The sequence below is a fragment of the Cryptomeria japonica genome, chromosome 1 (assembly GCF_030272615.1).
Source record: "Cryptomeria japonica chromosome 1, Sugi_1.0, whole genome shotgun sequence".
Classification (NCBI taxonomy): Eukaryota; Viridiplantae; Streptophyta; class Pinopsida; order Cupressales; family Cupressaceae; genus Cryptomeria; species Cryptomeria japonica.
In genome coordinates, this window is record NC_081405.1 from 639,062,779 (window position 1) to 639,082,224 (window position 19,446).

At 35.5% G+C, this 19,446-nt stretch overlaps 1 protein-coding gene across 1 annotated transcript; it reads left to right on the plus strand.

Moving 5' to 3' along the window:
* The first annotated feature begins 6,557 nt into the window (after positions 1–6,557).
* Positions 6,558–18,711, plus strand: LOC131042476 (COMPASS-like H3K4 histone methylase component WDR5A). The gene is made up of 2 exons (XM_057975774.2): positions 6,558–7,465; positions 18,090–18,711. Exons 1-2 carry the CDS (start codon positions 6,785–6,787, stop codon positions 18,381–18,383), a joined length of 975 nt encoding a protein of 324 aa, XP_057831757.2. The 5' UTR covers positions 6,558–6,784; the 3' UTR covers positions 18,384–18,711.
* The last annotated feature ends 735 nt before the right edge of the window (positions 18,712–19,446 follow it).

Here is a 19,446-nt window from a genome sequence, read left to right on the forward strand (position 1 = left end):
TCTCACAAAGAGCTTCCCAAGCCTGAACTTTGCCAAACCAAAGCCCAACGTCTTTAAATAAAATTTAATGTTTGTTAAATTAATTTAATTAAAGTTGAAATTGATTGCTTGCAGGATCACAATCGACGATGTCGAGGAAGAGTTAAAGCATCAAGCCTGAAACACTAACCAACAAAGACGCAAGAATGCAAATTGCAATCAAAGCTAGGAGCAAAGATGCAACACAAGATCAAAGCAATGAAACATTGGGAAGCATGCCACTGGACAACAAGTTGAAGTCCACCACCGAGACTAAAGACCGAAGAACATTCAGAATGCTACCGAAGTATGCATTCTCAAGAAATACACAGTTGGACTAATTCAAGAAATTCAGTTTTAAAAATTGATTGTTTAATGTAAAACTGCCTGTGGGCCCCACTCAAAATATTTTAAAATAGAGGGGACACAGGTCAGTTATGTCCAACTATCGGATAGACCCAAATTGAAGCCAAACAGTTGTTAGTAGTTGAGATAGTGGTTGAGAGGATAACTGAAAATTGAGTGGGCATGGGTTAAAGCTGCCAACTTCGCAAGTTGCAACCCTTGGATGCAGTCAATCTTGGCCATCGGTTCGACATATAAAATCTATAAAAGGCAGAGGCCTTTCTTTTGTAAAAGGTTAGAATTTTGTAGTTAGATTTCAGAGTTAGAATAGGTTAGATTTTAGGCATAGCATAGAGATGCTGCAAAAATTGTTGTAATGGCAGCTAAAGCAAATATATGAACATTGAAATATGGTTTTTGTTGTCTTTGTTTTAGTCTGTTTGCATGGTTTCTTTCAGCTAGTTAATTTTAGAGTGCAGGGATTTTAATGGTGAAGTGTGGAAGGGTATTTGATGCATTTCTGGTTCATACCATTGGGGGTCTGTTGATTGTAGGTCACCGTGCATGGTTAGTCTGAACCCAAACTGTGCTTAGTTCAACTACAGGTGTTCGTCTTAAGCTGCGCTAGAATTGGGTGCCTAAATGAATGTCTTCGGTCTGAAAATCCTTCATCCCTTGGAGATTGCACAGTTCTTGTCTAGTTGTGAGTGTATCTCTGGCAAAAAAAAGAATTTGTTTATCGAAATTTGTCTACCCGCTGCATCAACTGTTATCATCCTTTCCTTAGGCTTATTGAACCCTTCTCTTTTGCTTTTATTTCCCAGTCCAAAAATCGCAGCAGACCAACTTGTTGCAAAATGTAAGTCCCCTTGTGCTCCCAACAAAACACATCGATCACTGAGTTATCCCACAATCAAGAATTAACATTTGGAACCTTGAGGTCGTCCCCATTGATCAACTAAAACAACATCAGGGCTTCCTTATACAAGAGAGGATAGGATACTCGATGAGATCATTCTATTATGCATTGGCCGGATGGAGTTGTAGTTCCGTAATTTTAGCCACGTCAACAAGTTGGACATTAATATTTTAGTCTGGTAGGGTTTGTGCGACCTTTGAAGCCCTATTGGTTTGGAGAAAACTTCATTCCATTATGACTTTCTTTAGTTGGTGTGAAACAAAGAGATATACATCATCATTCAATTCAAGGGTTTCTGCTATTTGGAATTCTAGTTTTTGCTGTCATTAATATTGCTATTACTCAAAAAGTTAAATATTGCAATAAAGTCAAAGGTTAGAAAAAAATGCATTATAACTCGTTGCAATCTAATGTTTTAACAACGATTAATTAAATATGTATTTTTTTATAATCAGTTCCTACATTGTACTTTGTCTGCACGAATGCAATACCATTGTGAATCCAAAACTCTGCAAACAAACAAGCAATAAAACTATAATCCATACAAGTTTGATTGTTTGTTTATTTGGAGAGTTTTGGATTCATGAGAAAGCTAAGATAAAAGAATAATACAATAAAGATTACATATGCCAAAATGCATGTTTAGTTGTTAGAGAAATGCTAGGGTGGATCAAAATAGAGTGAATTGATACAACGAGTATTAGTTGTTTCACATTGTTTTTAATAGTTGAGTCGTTAGTTTAGTGTTCAGTTGAATAGTTTAAAAAAATTGTTATCAAGGATCAAGTCTTGTTGAGTTCTTCTTCCAAAGTGCATATACTTAACACTATTAAGAATGACTTTAAGATTGCATTCCATTGTATTTTGGATGCATTTAATGGAATGCATATCTTAGATAAATTTGACAAAATGTATATCCTTATAAATTGAGTAGAGGATCACATCCTTGAATAAATTTGGTTGAACACATATCCCCTTATAAGCTAGCACTAGGGTGTGGATGTAAACTATCTCTTATGAGATGAAATCATGATTACGCTAGATGAATCTTGTGGATTTCATATCCTTTCAAGTTAGGGTTGAGGTGTAGATGCATATACCTTATAGGATATGGTCAAGATTGTGTCTAGATGGACCCTATATACTAAACTTAACAAAATGAATATACCTTCTAAAATGAATCCAAAATTGTGCGCATACAAATTTGACAATTGTACATGCTCCTTTGCACCACTTTTTAATGAATTAGTGCTAAAATTTACAAACAAATTTTAAAGAAAAAATATCTCTTACAAGAAAAGTCCTAAAGTATATTGGAATGAATTTGAGAGAATACATATGAAATTGATCAAAGTGGCACAAATTTTAAATTTTGTATACATGTAAAATGTAGAATCATTTTAGAGAGGTTAGATTACATAGATGCACATATCCCTACTGTTATAATAAGTGGATAACAACATTATGATAAACATACATCTAAACTAGAAACTTTCCTTTGATTACATTGGACCACAAACATAGAAAAGCAATTCATCAAAGTGACTCAAAGATCAAAACTATGTAATCATATCTAAAAAAATTAAACCTTAGCAAACAATGCAATAAAAAAAGTACCATCATTCTCCCCATTAAAATTTAATTTCTTCCAAACCATAAATTGTCTCATACCTAATGGAAAGAAGGAAATAAATTATTTTAACATCTAAGAGGCTAAAAATAAACTATGGGACAGACCGCCTAACAAACTGACCTTTTGCATTTCAACCCTTTTTTTGTGCAATGTGATGACGAGCACCCCCAAAATTTCCACAATCCCCTTGCTAAATAAATTATCCCAAGAGCTAGCCACCAATGTATTTACACAACTATGCCTATTGTCCTTGAAGACATCACACTCTAAAATGAAGTGCTTTTCTATTTCCACTTTTTTGGAAATGTGAAAAATACACACTCTTTCTTCCCAAGCCTCTTTTGTTTCTTTCTAGTGTCCTTTTTTCACAATGGAGTTGATGAGAGTTAGTACTTAATTGAGCAATACAAATTTTGACTCTCCGAGGGATATTGGTCCATATGTACACCTTTTGATGATGATTACAAGTGGGATTAAACTCTTCAATATTATACTTTTTCTTTCTCCCCAGCCCTTTATCCTAAGTACGCTTGTGGAAATTATCCATAACAAAATCCTTTATCCCTTTACTATGCATGGGGCACATGTTCAAGTAAATATCTCATTTACTAAACCATTTGCTATTTTGTCGTATCCAAGTCTTCTTTATTTTGCACAATGTGTCATTGAAGACAATCTTTGGCCATCTGCCCTCTTCCACTTGCTCAATTCTTTTTGAATATTTTATGAGTCTCACCATAATAATTATTTCAATAGGTATAGCCCCCATTTCACTCGACATGATATCACAAGGGATTGAACTTTTAATTTTGAACTTGTTTGTAATCGAGCATTTTTGAATATTTTTTATTTGCTTCGACTATAAATCAAAGGTACTGCTAGCCTACAATTCACAACCATAGAGGACAACCAGAAGCTCTAAAAGCCCAAAAAGAGTTTGGGTAGTCTTCCAATCCCATAGCTTTGCCTCTCTACACATATTTTGAAAAGCATAAAATGCTTTATAGCCTCCCAAAGTTCTCTTCTTTTTGCAACCTTCACAACTTATATTTTTGTTGAAGTCAATTTTGAGTTATTTGTAATTTGCCACTTCTTCAAGAGTACTAATTTCGAAGTAGAACTTATGATGGTTATATTTTCTTTTGTTAGAGAAAACCATCACTTTCGTCTTGCTAATATTGACTCGCATCCCCATCGTTCTACAAAAATGGTCAAGGTGTTAGGCCCAATCTGGAAAGCTAATGTACTGAGAGGGGAGGGGTGAATCAGTACTCCAAAACTTTTCTTGAATAATAACTTTACTGTTATGCATAAACAGAATAGTGTAGTAACGTAAAATAAAGTTAAAACAAATAGATAACAATCATACATTATTCACTCCATAACACATGTATTTTGGTTACGCAGAAACTCTTGGTTAGAGAGAAAAACTGCGGTGGGGATGGCACCCACAACTTCACTACTGCAATAATAAAGAATGCTCGGTTAGAGCTACATTTTAGCTATTTCTGATAGCTTACCCTGTTAGGAGTAACGAGATCTGTTAGATATACCTTGCTAAAGGATTTTACAACATTTATTCTAAATGCTGCACCTGGTTAGAGGCTTTACAATTTATAGAATTGATTAGAGTCTTTTACCTTGTTAAAGGTTTCTCTTTCAACTTCACAATATTACAATAAAATCATTACAAATATCTGCAACTTTACATCTGAAATGTTATAGCAGATTCTATGTGCTCAGAATAGATTACCTTTCTTATAGCATACCTCAGTAATCCATATAGTAACTTGGTAAACCCTTCTGTTTACTCTGTTCTTAGACTGTTCTCTGAAAACCTTCTCGGTGACCTCTGTGTCTCTGTAACAGTCTTCTTACACACATATATACACCCTTAACTAATGCTATATAAATAGATCTCTTAAGACGGTGATCCAATTCATTGCTTCAATCTTACAAACAAGATTCCTTGAATGAATAACTATACAAAATATTTCATTGGTTAGATTGATCTCAAAATCATACACAATCTTCTGGTGCAATTTCCAATGTAATAACGGTTAGATGTGCCTCGATCTTGTAACACGTTTTCATATGCATGTCCAGGTTCAATGTATCTGGTAACATGTTTCACTCAGTGTATATTAACTCGGTGTGTCATCTTTGCTGCTCGGTAGTCGTAAAAAGATACTCGGTAGACAGCTTGGTGTATACTGCATTCTGTGACTGCTTTCCTCTATAACTGACTTGATTGTGCATACCGACTTCTTTATTATACCGACTGCATGATTCAGTAGTGTTAACTGACTAGAGTATATAGTATGACTTTGAATATAAAAACTAATGACAATTTGATAAGTAGTAACACAAGGGAAATTAAGTGCTCTTGCAAGCCAAGAGCAGATTTAGCAATCAAAATAAAGTCATCACACATATAAAAGAAACCCTATAAAAAACTCACCCAAATGGACACCATCACCCCCTTGCAAGTTTAATCATTTTTCAAGTTTGTCTATATATAAAAAAAGGTAGGGAAAATGGGCACTTTTGCTTGACCTTGATATCACTCCTGAAACTTTTAGATATGCGAATTGAAGTTCTAATTTTGACTTTAACCTCCTTATAAAACCTATTAATAGTTGCTCTAAGATGCATAGGAACCCTAAGTTCCTCCATTCTATGTCAAAGCTCATCCTTAGGGATCGTGTCAAAAGCTTTTTTGAAACCAACAAAACAACAAAAGGCTTCCTCCTTTTTCTCCCAAACTTTTTCAGTGATATGCTTTAAAGTTATATTGTGATCAACTGTGGAATGCTTATCTTTGAAATCCGCTTGCCCTTTAACACATTTATCTATTCCTTCCGCCCACTTGTTGATTCTATTTTCTATCATACTGCCAAATAACTTTGCAGTCAAAAGATTGATCATAATGGTCCTATAACTGAAGTCGCCATTCTTGAAAAGAGATATTTCAAAGTTACTTGTCCAATTTTTAAGGAACCCTCATGGATGCGGCTAATCTCCACACAAAACAACACTCCATATAGTTTCTAAAATCCTTGTGATCTGCATTCCCATTACTATAAAACCACAAAAAGTTGGGCGAAAACACTCTGATTTGCAAATCTGATTTTTTTTTACAATACCATTTTGTGTGGAGAGTAGCTGTTGACAATGATATTGTTGAAATTTTTTATAATATGAGGTGGAATTTTCGTACCCCAATTTAGATACTCTCATTGAAGTTCAACTTCTTAGGACATGTTCCCATGCAACTGCTTAGCTTATTTTGGCTAGCAGCCACTGCTCAATATTTTTAGGAATTATTTGTGAAGCAACTGGTCCCATGAATATTTATTTTTGCTGCTTAGTTGTAAACAAAACATCTCAATTTCCACGTAAGATTTTGAGAAGTGCAAGTAAGCTGCTGTAAAAAAATCAGAGTGATTTGAAATTTCCACGTAAGATTTTGAGAAGCGCAAAGTTAGGGTGCACAACTACTAAGTCCTTTCCCCTAATATTAATACTTAATTTGTACACTTAAAATTAAAAAAAAATTAAAAAACAAATCTTAAAAAAAGAAACAAAACAAATTGTAGAGCCACATGACACTTTTGTTAATAAGCACTTGCTGCTTATTTTCAGCCCCCTTCTTCCATAGCTTATTTCTAATTTTGAACCTCAAAAGTGCTTATTTTCTGCACCCCGTTTTCTGCCGCCATTCCCGAATTCAGCGTAAGAAAATTTTGAAATTCGCATCAAATTGATTTGCACTCCCCTCACTGTCGGAGCAGCAAGCTGCAGCTCGGCCAGTCCATGGCAACATAATAAAACACCCAATCGTTGCCTCCGCCACCATTGCCGACGCCATGTCGTCATCTTCATCCGCATCCTTCAAACCCTACAAGCAACGGCACGTCCTGAAAGGCCACAGTGCCGCTGTATCGGCCGTGAAATTCTCTCCTTCAGGACAGCTCCTGGGCAGCGCCTCTGGCGACAAAACCCTCCGCCTCTACTCCGCCACCTCTTTCTCCACTAAAACCTCGCTAGTGGGGCACACCCACGGAGTCTCAGACCTCGCCTGGGCGCCCGATTCGCTCCGCCTTGCCTCCGCCTCCGACGACGCCACCCTCCGCCTCTATGACACCTCCTCACTCCAAACCCTTCATGCATGGAAGCCCGCTAAAGAAACCCTCAGCGTTCAAACCCTAAAGGCCCACGCCGGCCACGTCTTTTGCGTGGATTTCCACCCGCGTTCGAGCCTCCTTGCCTCCGGGGGCTTTGACAACACTGCCAGAATTTGGGACGTCAATAGCGGCAAGTGCGTCAGGGTTTTGGCGGACCATCAGGAGCCCGTCACGGCCGTCAACTTCAACCGCGACGGCTCCCTGCTGGCCACCTGTGGCTATGATGGAGTTTGTAGGGTTTGGGACACTGCTACGTGGCAGTGCTCCGGGACGCTTGGAGATGAGCAGAATACGCCCATGTCGTTTGCCAAGTTTTCGCCCAACGGGAAGTTCATCTTGGCCGGAACACTTGACAACACACTGGTAAATTTTAGTTTTTGCTTTCTATATTTTTAATATTTTAAAAGAACTGAAAAAAAAGGGCTTTAGGTCAACAATTTTTTTCTCATTTTAAAGTTGAACATTTAGTTCAGTAAGCTTTGTTTTCATGTGTTTTAAATCAGTAATTTCATACTTTATAATTTGTTTGATCTAGGTTTTAGATTGTGTGCAAGTTTTTATCACATTTCATGATCCATCATCAAAATAAAAGAATGTTAAGCGAGTTGATAGATGAATCACAATGTATATTTTTTGAAAGCTCTACACAGTAAAATTAATTATTATTTTGAAAACTAGAGTTTCTGCAATCTACAATGATGAGAAGAAACGTTTTTAAAAATTGTAAAGGCGGCAGATAGAAATAGAAATATCAATTCACTAATTGCGTTCCAATAATACTAATTATAACAACTATTCAGTTTTCATTTTTGTTTCTGATGAGGATTATATTTGATAAATCTTATTAAATTCCATTGGAAATTGGGAATTGACAAGTATTGAATTTATTTCATTGACAAAAGAACACAATTTTGAGGATCAATATCTCGAACCGCACCTTGTTGCAGTTCTTCAAGATCAATTATTGGATTTCTTTTAACAGCTCTTTATGTAACTCTGCCTATATCAAATATGAAATTATTTATTAATCGCAAGTATATATTATCGTGCGACTGGTTTCTAATCTTGTGGTGGCTCATTAAAATTAAAAATTAATAATAATAAGATTTCAGAGTTAGAGCTCTTTATATAGGTCTCCATCTGTATCAAGCGTAAAAATAATGCATCAATTATTTAAACTTTTCATTGTTTTCAAGGGTAGGTTAATTATTATATTATTGGTTTCTCAAATTCGTGGATATCTAGGTTTCCATGTATCAATATTCTCTAACATTCCATCTCAGTTCAGATTTATTTCTGTCCTTTCCAATTTCAGTTGATTTGCACAATTTAATCGTCATGAAGCAGTCTTGTCTAACTCAAATCGTAGCCTAACTCAAATCCTAGCATTTTCAATACATATCTTATATAAGTTTTTTTTGTGAGTGCTTAGGGATTGGTAGGGGCCTGTAGACTTTTAGGGTTAGGGTTTGTGGCATGCAGATTGAAAACAGTTTTTGATATTTTAAGAAACGTTGACATTTTCATTTTTCTGCCATGGGGGATGCCTGGAAATCTCTGGGACAGTTGGGAGACTCTTGGGAGTCCCTTGGATGTCTTGGGGCTTTCCTAGAGCCCCCAAGTTTCCAAGGGACATCCCAGAAACGTCTGCAGGTCTTTAGTAGAGGTTGTGCGGTGGCAGGGGACATCCCCCTAATTTCCCACATCCCAGATTGTACGTGTGCTGGAAACAGGGCGATTTGAGGGGGATGCTCCATGGAACACTGCCCAGTTGTGTAGCAAATGCACACTTTTGTTTGTTTTGATGCAACTACATCATTGTGCAGAGGTTTGCCCAACAATTCCCGGATGAAGTGTGGATGCAAATCTTAAGTATAGTAATCTATCTGTCTTTACCAGTTGGTCACAGCTCCTGTGCATCACGGTTTGGTGGTATTTTTGCTTTTTCTCACATAAAGCACCAGGTTAATGAAGGCTGTTACATGTCTGATTCTTTAAAATTACATTGTATCAAAATCAGTTGAAAATCAATTTTCTTTTTAAAAAAGTACAAGTTAGAAAAAGCTGTTCACTGTCTCTTTTAAACAGAAACATCAAATCACTAAAATCTGATGAATGTTAAATGTAACTCTTCAAAGCCCCCTACTTCAGTATATGTTGTCAAATGTTTTACATTAATAAAACCCAGTTCAGTTAATGCTGTTAATGTGATTTTTGGTTTTTTATAAAACCAGAGTGTCCACCCCAAACATTACCAATACATCCAAACATAACCAATACATAACTATACAAAAAAGTGCACAAACAGAGTGTCCACCCCAACCGAGAACCCTGCAAAAAACTAATATCAATGGCTTATAACAGACGTAGAAACAACAAAATAGAAACCATCCTAGCACCCAAGGACACTAGCTAAGACCAACACAATTTAGGAGCTTAAGACTTGTCTTCCATTCTAACCAGAGCAACCTATTCGGCGAAAAACTTATAGCTTTCTCAGCCTTTGCAACATTGTATCTCTCTTTCTTTAGAGAGAACTTCGCAGGCCGGAAGAGCTGCAATACATTCATTCTCAAAATGAAGGAAGAACTCCCAACATTTCCACTAAGAAGTTTATGTGTGATATCCCTAACCAACGAGTGCAGCATATCACCATGTCACCCTGGATCAGATCAGATCAGAAGAAGCAATATAACAAGTCACAAGATCGAGTATCATAATCAGTAATTCCAAATCTGATTGCACAAGATGCCTAACGATACTCCCAAGAGTAATAGACTATGAGATGATAACATCAATAGAGTCTACATCATAATCAACATGAAGGAAGAGTAATAATCACAGCAACTTATATTATCAAGTTAAATACAAGGATTTGTTGCCGGTAATAATAGCATTAAGAGATCGGTAAATGGAAAGTAACAGCGACTTGTACGAGTGTCAAGAGTCCTTAATACTTAATAGTATTGACAAGTATAATTAAGCACCTTTAATCGATGAAGAGACTAATTGGTATTATGCAAAATATCAATTCGATAAGTGGATCTCTTAATGAAATGGTATAAGGATAACTAACTGTCAATCAAGACACCGATGTGGAAACGTACGAAGGCAGCGATTAATTATGGCAACAATTGTTATGAAGAAAGTTCAATCTAGAAGAGACACGACTCATCAACTCCAAGGATTGCAACCCTTTCAATTTGGGAGATATAAGAGTTGGATCAAACTCATTCGAAGATCATTGTGGAGTTTATATCTTATTTTCTATTCAGTTTGGATTGCTCTTATTGAACAAATGTCATAGGCACATAATCAGGCTCATAAGCAAGTCGAATTCGCATCTGAGACAGCCTCATTCAAATTGCACGTAGATAAGTTACCCACAGAAAAGTGAACATATCACCATCAAGCGATATAGTGATCGTCAATCTGCTTGTGTTACCGATTCATCAGACATAACAGCTGTTGATGTTATTGTAGCAGCAGGAGATTCTTTTTCCTATCAAATTCAAATAATTAAATGATTCGTGTATGAGGCCGACTCAAGTGTGAGACGCCTCCATTTAAATTATAGCCGACTTGATAAGAAGTCGTCCTATTTCATGTTTTGTAAAGATGTCTCTCTTGGGGCCGACTATTCTTGAAAAGGCACCTCAATTTGCATATATACACTCATGCAATATTCATTCGTTGGTGGATTCAACACATTGTAGACAAACTAGCACTTGAGGAAGGAGTTCGATATCTTCAGCATATTGGCATATTGCGTCAGATCAATACCTATTAAGGAGATGTTATTTCAGTTGTAAATACACGCCTAGTGAGCTACCTTCACTTCATCATTGTATGGGCCTTGAGATTGGCCAAGTTGTAAAGGCAAATTTTCTGTATTATTCAATAATATAAGAGATACTATTGGTTGGATTTTTCTCCCTCAAGAAGGAGGGTTTTCCCAGGGTATTTGCTGTGTTCAAGTGTTTATTATTTCTGTACTTCTGCTTATTTCACTTCTGATCCTAAACTCAACAACAGCAAAATTAAGGAGCAGCGGATACCATGAATAGAAAGCATAATCAGAAATAACATCACTATTAGAGTTGCAAGCACATAAATCTGAATCTGAAATAGCAACAGATCGTTCATAAACGGCATCACCATATTTTGCATAAGTACATTGTCATATTAGATATAGAAATTGCCTTGGGTCCTGCATATCTTGTTGATGATATCAGATATAGCAGAAACAACAGAGTTCATTGCATAGTTCTATCATCATTATTGGGAGAGCAGTTGAATCAAGTCGCAGATTGGAAGATTACAAATATCATATTCTTCAAAGATCAGATTAGAGACAGCTTCTATCCAATCAACCATCCCTCATTAACATTAGTGAAAGGGAAAGTTTAAAGACATATTATTCACTCGGCATTGGTTATAATAGAAAGATCAAATGACATTGAAAGTTTAAATATCTCTATATATTTGTGTTCAGACTATTTGATTATATAATCCATAATCTAAATCTGATATTATAATCTCTAGTAAGTTAAGGCTTTGAAATAATTGTCTCTTACTAGCCAATAATCGTAGAAGGGACATTACATTATGAATGGCAGCTACCTCTCAAGCAAGCACCTCTAGTATCCTTTCAATGATTTGTACCTCACTGACAAAAGTAAGGCTTTATCAACCTTCTCATCCATGTCAACCTTGAATTTATCCCAAATAAAATAGCAATCTCGAGCCTTAGAGAGTTTCTTATCACTTGTAAGAAAAAGTACATTTTCAACAATTCATTGTTAACTTGATGCTTGACAACACCCTTTACAAAATCACAATCTAGAATTTCCAAAATAGCTTCTATGACCTTGTCTTAATGATTAAAGAAGACCTTCCTTAGCCTCAAAACAATAATCTCCCAGCAAAGGCCATTTGTCTAACAAAAACAAGCTGTAAGGAGGGCTCCATGACATGTCACACACATTTGCAACAAACCTTGAAGAAATGAGAAATGAAAGGCCAATATCATGAGTGGTATTCATTGAATGGATATGCCAAGACACTATTAAAACGCGACATTTGTTGTTGACGCATAAAATTCATGACAAGCTTGGGGATATCATTGCCAATTAAGGTTGGCAATTCTGATTACCTAGACGAATCCTCAGCCACCTTTAGCATGAGGAGCTGATTGATGCCCATGTAGGGTAAAAAATCTGTAACTACATCTCTGTTTATAAATCAGTGTTGAATGAAATAAAAAATGTCCCAAAACTCCCTAAAAGTATTCCTTATTTTCTAGTTTGAAGAATGCAGATTTTTGAAGCCCAAAGTGACAACCATAGAATTGCCTTTGATTACAACATTGTCTAAATTATAGGCTTTGACCATTTGAAGGCTAAGAAGTAGAGCTTTAGCCTCTACTTTGTTATTGGTTCAATGGTGAAGTTTTTGTGTTGTTGCTTTTACCATCTTACTAGAGGAATCCTTTATAACACAATTTGAGGATCTTGGGTTCCCATGAGAGGCCTTATCAAAATTTAATTTCAATGAACTTGGTAAAGGCGGTGACCATTTGACTTGGGGGTGATTAGAATAAGGATGGGAGGAATTGGAAAGAGCATTCCAATTTAGCACCACATCTTTGTCCCAAGAAGAGAAAAGCACTTATGGTGAGGCTTGGTCACCACTCTACTTAAAGCAAGCTCCAATATATCAATTTCTAGCTTTGCAATCACAATGTCCCATTTCTACACATAGTGGAGATTCTTCAGTTGTGTTCCTTCTAAAGAGTTTAAATCAACAGTGAGGGGCAAGAGTTCCACAAACCTAACAACAATGATTTGGAGATGCTAGTAGGCCAACTTTGGAAGAGTTGGAACAAGGAACTAGGGATAGAGAATGTGCCTTTGAGCTTGTTGATTAGCCATTCCCAATATTCATGCAAGAAAGGGCAATTGATGAATAAATTATCATTGGTTTCTTCTTCTTGACGACACAAAGGACAGTGGAAAGGGTTGGAAAACCCAATTTTTTTAGCCTGTCACTGGTGAGACCTTATCTTTTGATTTCTGCCCAAGTAAAGCGTCTTCTTTGGGCCCACAATCCTTGTGTCAACATAGTTTCGCAAGCCACCTCAAATCTTCAGATCTCTAAGAAGAGAGTCATAGCCAATCCTTATTGACTATCATCCACTTTTTGAGCATGTCCATCTAAGTTCATCTTCCTTCTCATTAATGTGATTTTTGTAGAATTAAGAAAGGATTGAATGGCAGTGACTTGGTTCAAAGAGCCTATATTCGAAGGGAGATCTTTCTAATTGTAGAAGGTAATGCCGTTTAAGCTGGAAGTTCTTATATAGTTTGCAGGTCTGGACCATTGGGAATGAATAAGGGAGTTTGATCTTTGACACATTCTCCCACTCTAAAAGACCCTAATGACCATTACAAGAATCTGCGTATAAATTTGCTCTTTGCTCTTTGTTCACTTCTTAGTAAAGGTGATCAATAATGATGTGCTTGCATTTGAGGATGAAGTTCCAAACATGGGACCTTGAAGGGGGATCAGGAGTACCGAAAGTGTGTATCATTCATGGAATCAAGATATTTCTTTGTCATGAATTTGTTCCATACAAAGACCTTGTTAGCATAAATGTTCTAAGGCATTTGAAGATGAAGTTCCAAACATGGGACCTTGAAGGGGGATTACGAGTACTAAATGTCTGTGTCATCCATGAAATCAAGATATTTCTTCCTTGTAATTTTGCTCCATAAAGAGTCCTTGTTAGCAAAAATGTTTTAAGCCAGACTACACCCTAGGGCCAAATTATTAAGATGTAATTTTTAAAGACCAACCCTTCACAAGCCAAAGGGAGGCAAACCTTGTCCCAGGTGATTAAAGGAAATTTTTTCCTTTCCTTCAAGCCTTACTAAAGAAAATCTTTCATGATTTTATTGATAACATCTAGAATGCCTTTAGGAGCTTTTAGGACTGAAGAAAATAATTAGTAGAGCAGCCGAAACAAACTCAAGCAAGGTGATTTTGCCTACTAAGCCCAACCACTTATCACTCCATTGGGTGAGTTGAGTTTGAAAAGCAATAACAAGAGAATCCCAAAGAGCCGCTTTATGCGCACCAGCAAACATTGGGACACCTAGGTGACGAGAAGGAAGAGAGCACTATTGAAACCCTAGCGTGCAAGCAATCCTTTGCTGGTTCCTAGGGGAATCATTAAAGAAAACTTCCAATTTGAGTTCTTTTGCCATTTGACCCAAAGTGGTAGAGTAAGAGTTAAGGTTTGCCTTGATGGTAGTAACTTCTTGAAGACTGGCCTCCCCAAACAAAATTGTCTCATCCACAAATTGAAACTGAGAGAAAGCCTCAAAATCCTTATTTGCAACAATGCCTTTCCAAGAGCCATCCAACTTAGCATTAGTGGTACACCTCCCCAAAGCCTTTGCAATGATAATGAAGAGAAATGAGGAGAGCAGATCCCCTTGATGAAGAAAATGGGAAGAAGCAAAGAAAACTTTTTGAATCTTGTTTACCAAAATGAAAAAAGCGGGGTAGAAATACTCTAAAAAATGAGCTTTCTTCATTACAACTTGAAACCAAACTGTTCTAGAACTTTCATGAGAAATCTCCAACGGACCTTGTTGTAGGCTTTGTTGATGTCAAGCTGAACAATCATGCCTTTGCCATTTTTGTTAATAACCTTGTGAATGGTAATGATTCCTTTAGAGATGACTTGCCCCAAGACGACTGCTTTTAGAATAAGAAATTATTCAATGAAGAATAATATTTAATATATTTATTGATTTTAATATTAAAATTGATTTAAATTCCAATATTTTTAAAATTAGTTAAATAATTTTATTTCTAAATTGAAAGAAATAAACTAAATATACTTCAATTATTGATAATTAACAACAGTTGAATACTTTCACATTTAAATCTAAAAAAAAAATTAAAGTAAATTAAACTAAATATAATTTAAAAATATATTTAAATGTAAATATTAATAATATATCAATACCATATAATAATTAGACTTATGTTTATTATATAAGTTGATTTTAATTTTAAAATTTATTCTAATTCCAACATTTTTAAAATTAGTTAAATAATCGCACTTCTAGATTTAAATAAACTAAACTAAGTATACTCTAAATATTGATAATAAGCAACAGTTATATACTTCCACATTTAAATCTAAATAAAACTTTAATACACATTGGGCATCTTGAAAAATAGCCATATCTGTATCCATGCAAATTTGAGGAAAAAAAGGGTTTTTATCAAGTTTTGGCCATTTTTTGGGTGGGTGTGTTCGCAGAGAAAACTGGTTCACTCTGGTTAAGTTGCAGGTAATAATTTGTCGAATAACTTACAAAAAACTCATGGGTTTTTCTCATTGCAGGATTCAAAATGCAAGAGTTGTTTGTGAATTACTTGGCCTGCAAATTTTCTTGCAAGTTTAACAAGATCTCATTTGGTTTTTAATAATGCTTTGATATAACTAAACCCTACTTTATATCAGGATTCATGACTCGATGAGACAGTAAGAAAAGAGAGAATGTAGAACCTCTTGGGCATATGTTCATCTTGCAAGCTTCTAATCCTGTGAGTATGCAGAAGACTTGAGTGAAAGTGAAAGAGTTTGAATGAAAAGCTTGCCATGTCATGGTACAAAGGTTGTATGTACTGAATGCAAAATGGAAGGCTCTTGTGAAATGGTGGATTCATGTTAGAATCCAATCTTCACATTATCACAAATTCACAACCACATTAACATGGTGATACAGTTGTGGCAGGGGTGTATTATCATATAGCCTAGCCACGCAGCCACTTCAATGGTGAACTCAATTCAAATTCATTCTATTATCCACAATCACAACAAGCATCAAAATATTTTATTCATGTATGCTTCAAGCAATTACATTCATTTACATATTACAAAATTGGCTCTCTCTTTATGGCTTTCCTTTTGGTCACATTCCTCCTCTTCAGATTTGTATCGCTTTTACTTTGGCATTCCTTCCTCTAACCTTTGTCACTTCCTTTGGGAATCACCTCTCTCCTCTCCACTGCTGCAATAGGACCAGTATCTCTACAGCGGTCAGCAGTAACCTCACGCCATTCTTCCTTTCTCTCAAATCCAACTCCTTTCTTTCACCAACACTTTCCTTGGTATAATATGATAACCGAAGAGATAAATATAATATTTAGGTTTTAAAAACTTCTTAGGTCATTCACCAACTTAGAAGTGTTGGGGATTTAATTCTAAAAAGAAAACATTGTCTAGTTCACAAGTTTTTAAAAACCTAAATATAATAACTGAAGAGATAAATGGTTAGACTCTAATTATTATTTGGGTTGTGGTTCAGGGTTTGGGTATGGTGGTTTGCCTTTTTTATAACCCAGGATTGATGTGGCTGGGAATGGCTGCACGATGTATATAAAATATTAAAAAATAGCCATAGTTTGCACAATTTATACAAAATTTAATAAATAACACAGCTGATAATTGATATGTTGATTTCGAATGTGAAAAAGTAATTGCAACAATTTATATTTGTGCAATTGTATATGGAAATCAATGGAAATCATTGGTGTGGCAAGAAATTGCAGTGCGCCGTGGGGTATGGATATACGTTCATAGCAATGGTACAGACTTTATTCATTTTTTATTTTATTTTTGTTTGTGGGTGTGGGTTCTTCACAGTTTTGGCTCAGATTTGTCTGGTGTTCTGCCTGGGCCTGTGTGTTTGGCCTGGGTATGTGTCAGATTTAACCCACGCTGAACTCACAAGCTTAGCAGAACCCGGGCTGAACCTGGACCAGCATCTGTATCTGGTCTAAACCTGTGCAGTTAGAGCAAATCCAATGAGAGAGGTTAAAGTGATTGATTATCTCCATAACTTTTAATTAGTGTGTCTGCTTTTAAAGTCTGAATCCAGGCTGAATCTACAGACCCAAGCAGAACCCTGACTGAATCTGCGCTGAGATCCGTACCTGTTTTAAATTATGGAATAGGTTCTGAGCAAACTCTGTAACAGAAATTAGATGGACCAATTGTCCGTGCTCTGCATACCTTGCAATTAATGTGTCCACACATTTGACAATCTCTACTTGAGAGATTTTTTTTGACAAAGCATTATTATTGTGAACAACGACAATATGATGTTCCAAATCACGTAAAGGTGTATCGAACTCAAATCAAATTTCAGATTTTATAATGTGGTAAATATCCCACTTTGGGGAACCCTTACAGGAACTGCTCTAGCTTTTGCCCGCTATGGCTTCTTTACCATACCATTTTTCTATTTGCTACATTGGAGACGATTTTGGTCCTATTGATGTTGTCAATTTTGTTTAGATCATGTATGACAATTACAAATTTCAAGCCTTTCCAAGCATAAATGTACTTGTTGGGCCTGTTTTGACTTAGTAGATCAATTTGTTGGAGCTAAACTCGTTGGAATAATTGAGTTCAATTCTTTTTTAAAGTATTTTAAAAAAACACACTTGGAAGACTTTCAATATTTATATAGTTTTAGAGGAGTGGTAAATGCCTCTTAACTGACCAGCATTCTTTAAGGGACTGTTAAATGACATCTCAAGACATTTTTTGTGCTTCTATTGTCTTTTAAGTCGAGTTTTGAGGTGTCTAATAACGCACGAGAGAACAACTTTTACCTGTTTAAGTGTTTGAAATTATAAGTCTGAATGGTATTTCTGGCTCAGGGATGCTTTTATTTTCTTTAACCCTAATACTTTCCAGGTGTTTTCAGATATGGACTACAGGGCCTTTGTTTGTGTACACATTTTCAATTTGGTCATTTTTGAATAGAATGTCCGTAGATAATTGGATGCACAGAATTCTAGTGTTTTCAATTTGCACTTTATGTTAATCTTTTCTTAAAATTTCTTCCTGTGATGGAAATGCCAATTTCTTAACTTCAATTTTTTTTGGCCTGTGCAGAGGCTTTGGAATCACCAGACAGGAAAGTTTTTGAAGACATACAGCGGTCATTCAAATAACAAATTCTGTATTTTTTCCACATTTTCTGTGACTAATGGCATATACATTGTCAGTGGCTCTGAAGACCATTGTGTCTATATATGGGATCTTCAATCTAAAAACATTCTCCAGAAGTTGGAAGGTCATACAGACACAGTAATAAGTGTCTCTTGTCATCCTACTGAAAACAAAATAGCATCTTGTTCGCTAGATAATGACAAAACTATAAGAATCTGGGTTCAAGATTCGAACTGAGTAATGGATCTTAGTGTTATCAGAAAAATTGTATTCCTGCTTGGCTTTATTCCAAGTGATGGCTGGTTAAGGTGGGGCATTGTTATGGAACTTTTTTACCAGTCATATAATTATGTTCAATTCATAAGAAGTTCCTCGTCCAAGTGTTGGCCGGTTACAATGGGGCACCGTCATGGGACTTTTTTTCCCATTATAATTCATAAGTTGCAAATAAAGGGGGCGTGTTGAAATATAATTTGTGTAATTGAATTTAAAATAGCTCCTTGTAAAGGGTGTGTTGAAATATAATTAATGCTATGGAAGAATGATGGATGGCACTCTTGGGTAATTTGGAAGGTTATCATGAAGATCACTTGAGAAAGGTGGTGGTTTACTGGTCAATGGCCATTGGAGAAGGGGTATATAAAGTAAATCTATTTTGAGGAATAAATCGACTGGAGTTATTGTATGGGCATAGTGCAGGAGTACATGTATATCATACATGTTCCTCCAGTACAGTGCCAAAGTTAAGAAGGCTTAAACTAGTGAATTTTTTAAGGTGAAACTAGCTGTTCTGATGGTTGAACTTAGATATCATTTATTTGAAAATTAATGATGATGAATATAAACTCTCTCTTATTCAATGTTAAATTTTATATTTTTAACGTTTAAGAATTTAATTGAATATGTTAAATAAATGCTATGTAGTGGCAAGTATTTGCGTTATAGTACTGCAATAAATATTTATTGTAATTCTTAATTTTAAAATTATATTTGAAAAATAAATTGAATGAATGATTCAATAATCGGATCATTACATTGAACGATATACACACGTATATATAGAGGTTATAAGACGATGTTCTATAATTAGAAAATAACGTTAAAGTAAAAGATTAAAGAGCTAAAAGCTAATTAACTAAAAAGAAAAAGCTAAAGGTTAAATAAAACTTAAAAGCTAATTAACTAAAAATTTAAATGACCATTAAACAAAGAATTAAATATAAGTGACTAAAATATAATTAAATATTCTAATACCTTCCTTTAATGGTCATTCTATCTACCTTACAGAAGACATTGCAAG

Excerpts from the sequence above, each read along its gene's own strand:
- LOC131042476 (XM_057975774.2), top strand. The coding sequence starts at position 6,785 with ATGTCGTCATCTTCATCCGCATCCTTCAAACCCTACAAGCAACGGCAC. Across the intron at positions 7,466-18,089 it reads GAACACTTGACAACACACTG|AGGCTTTGGAATCACCAGAC; the intron begins GTAAATTTTAGT and ends TGGCCTGTGCAG.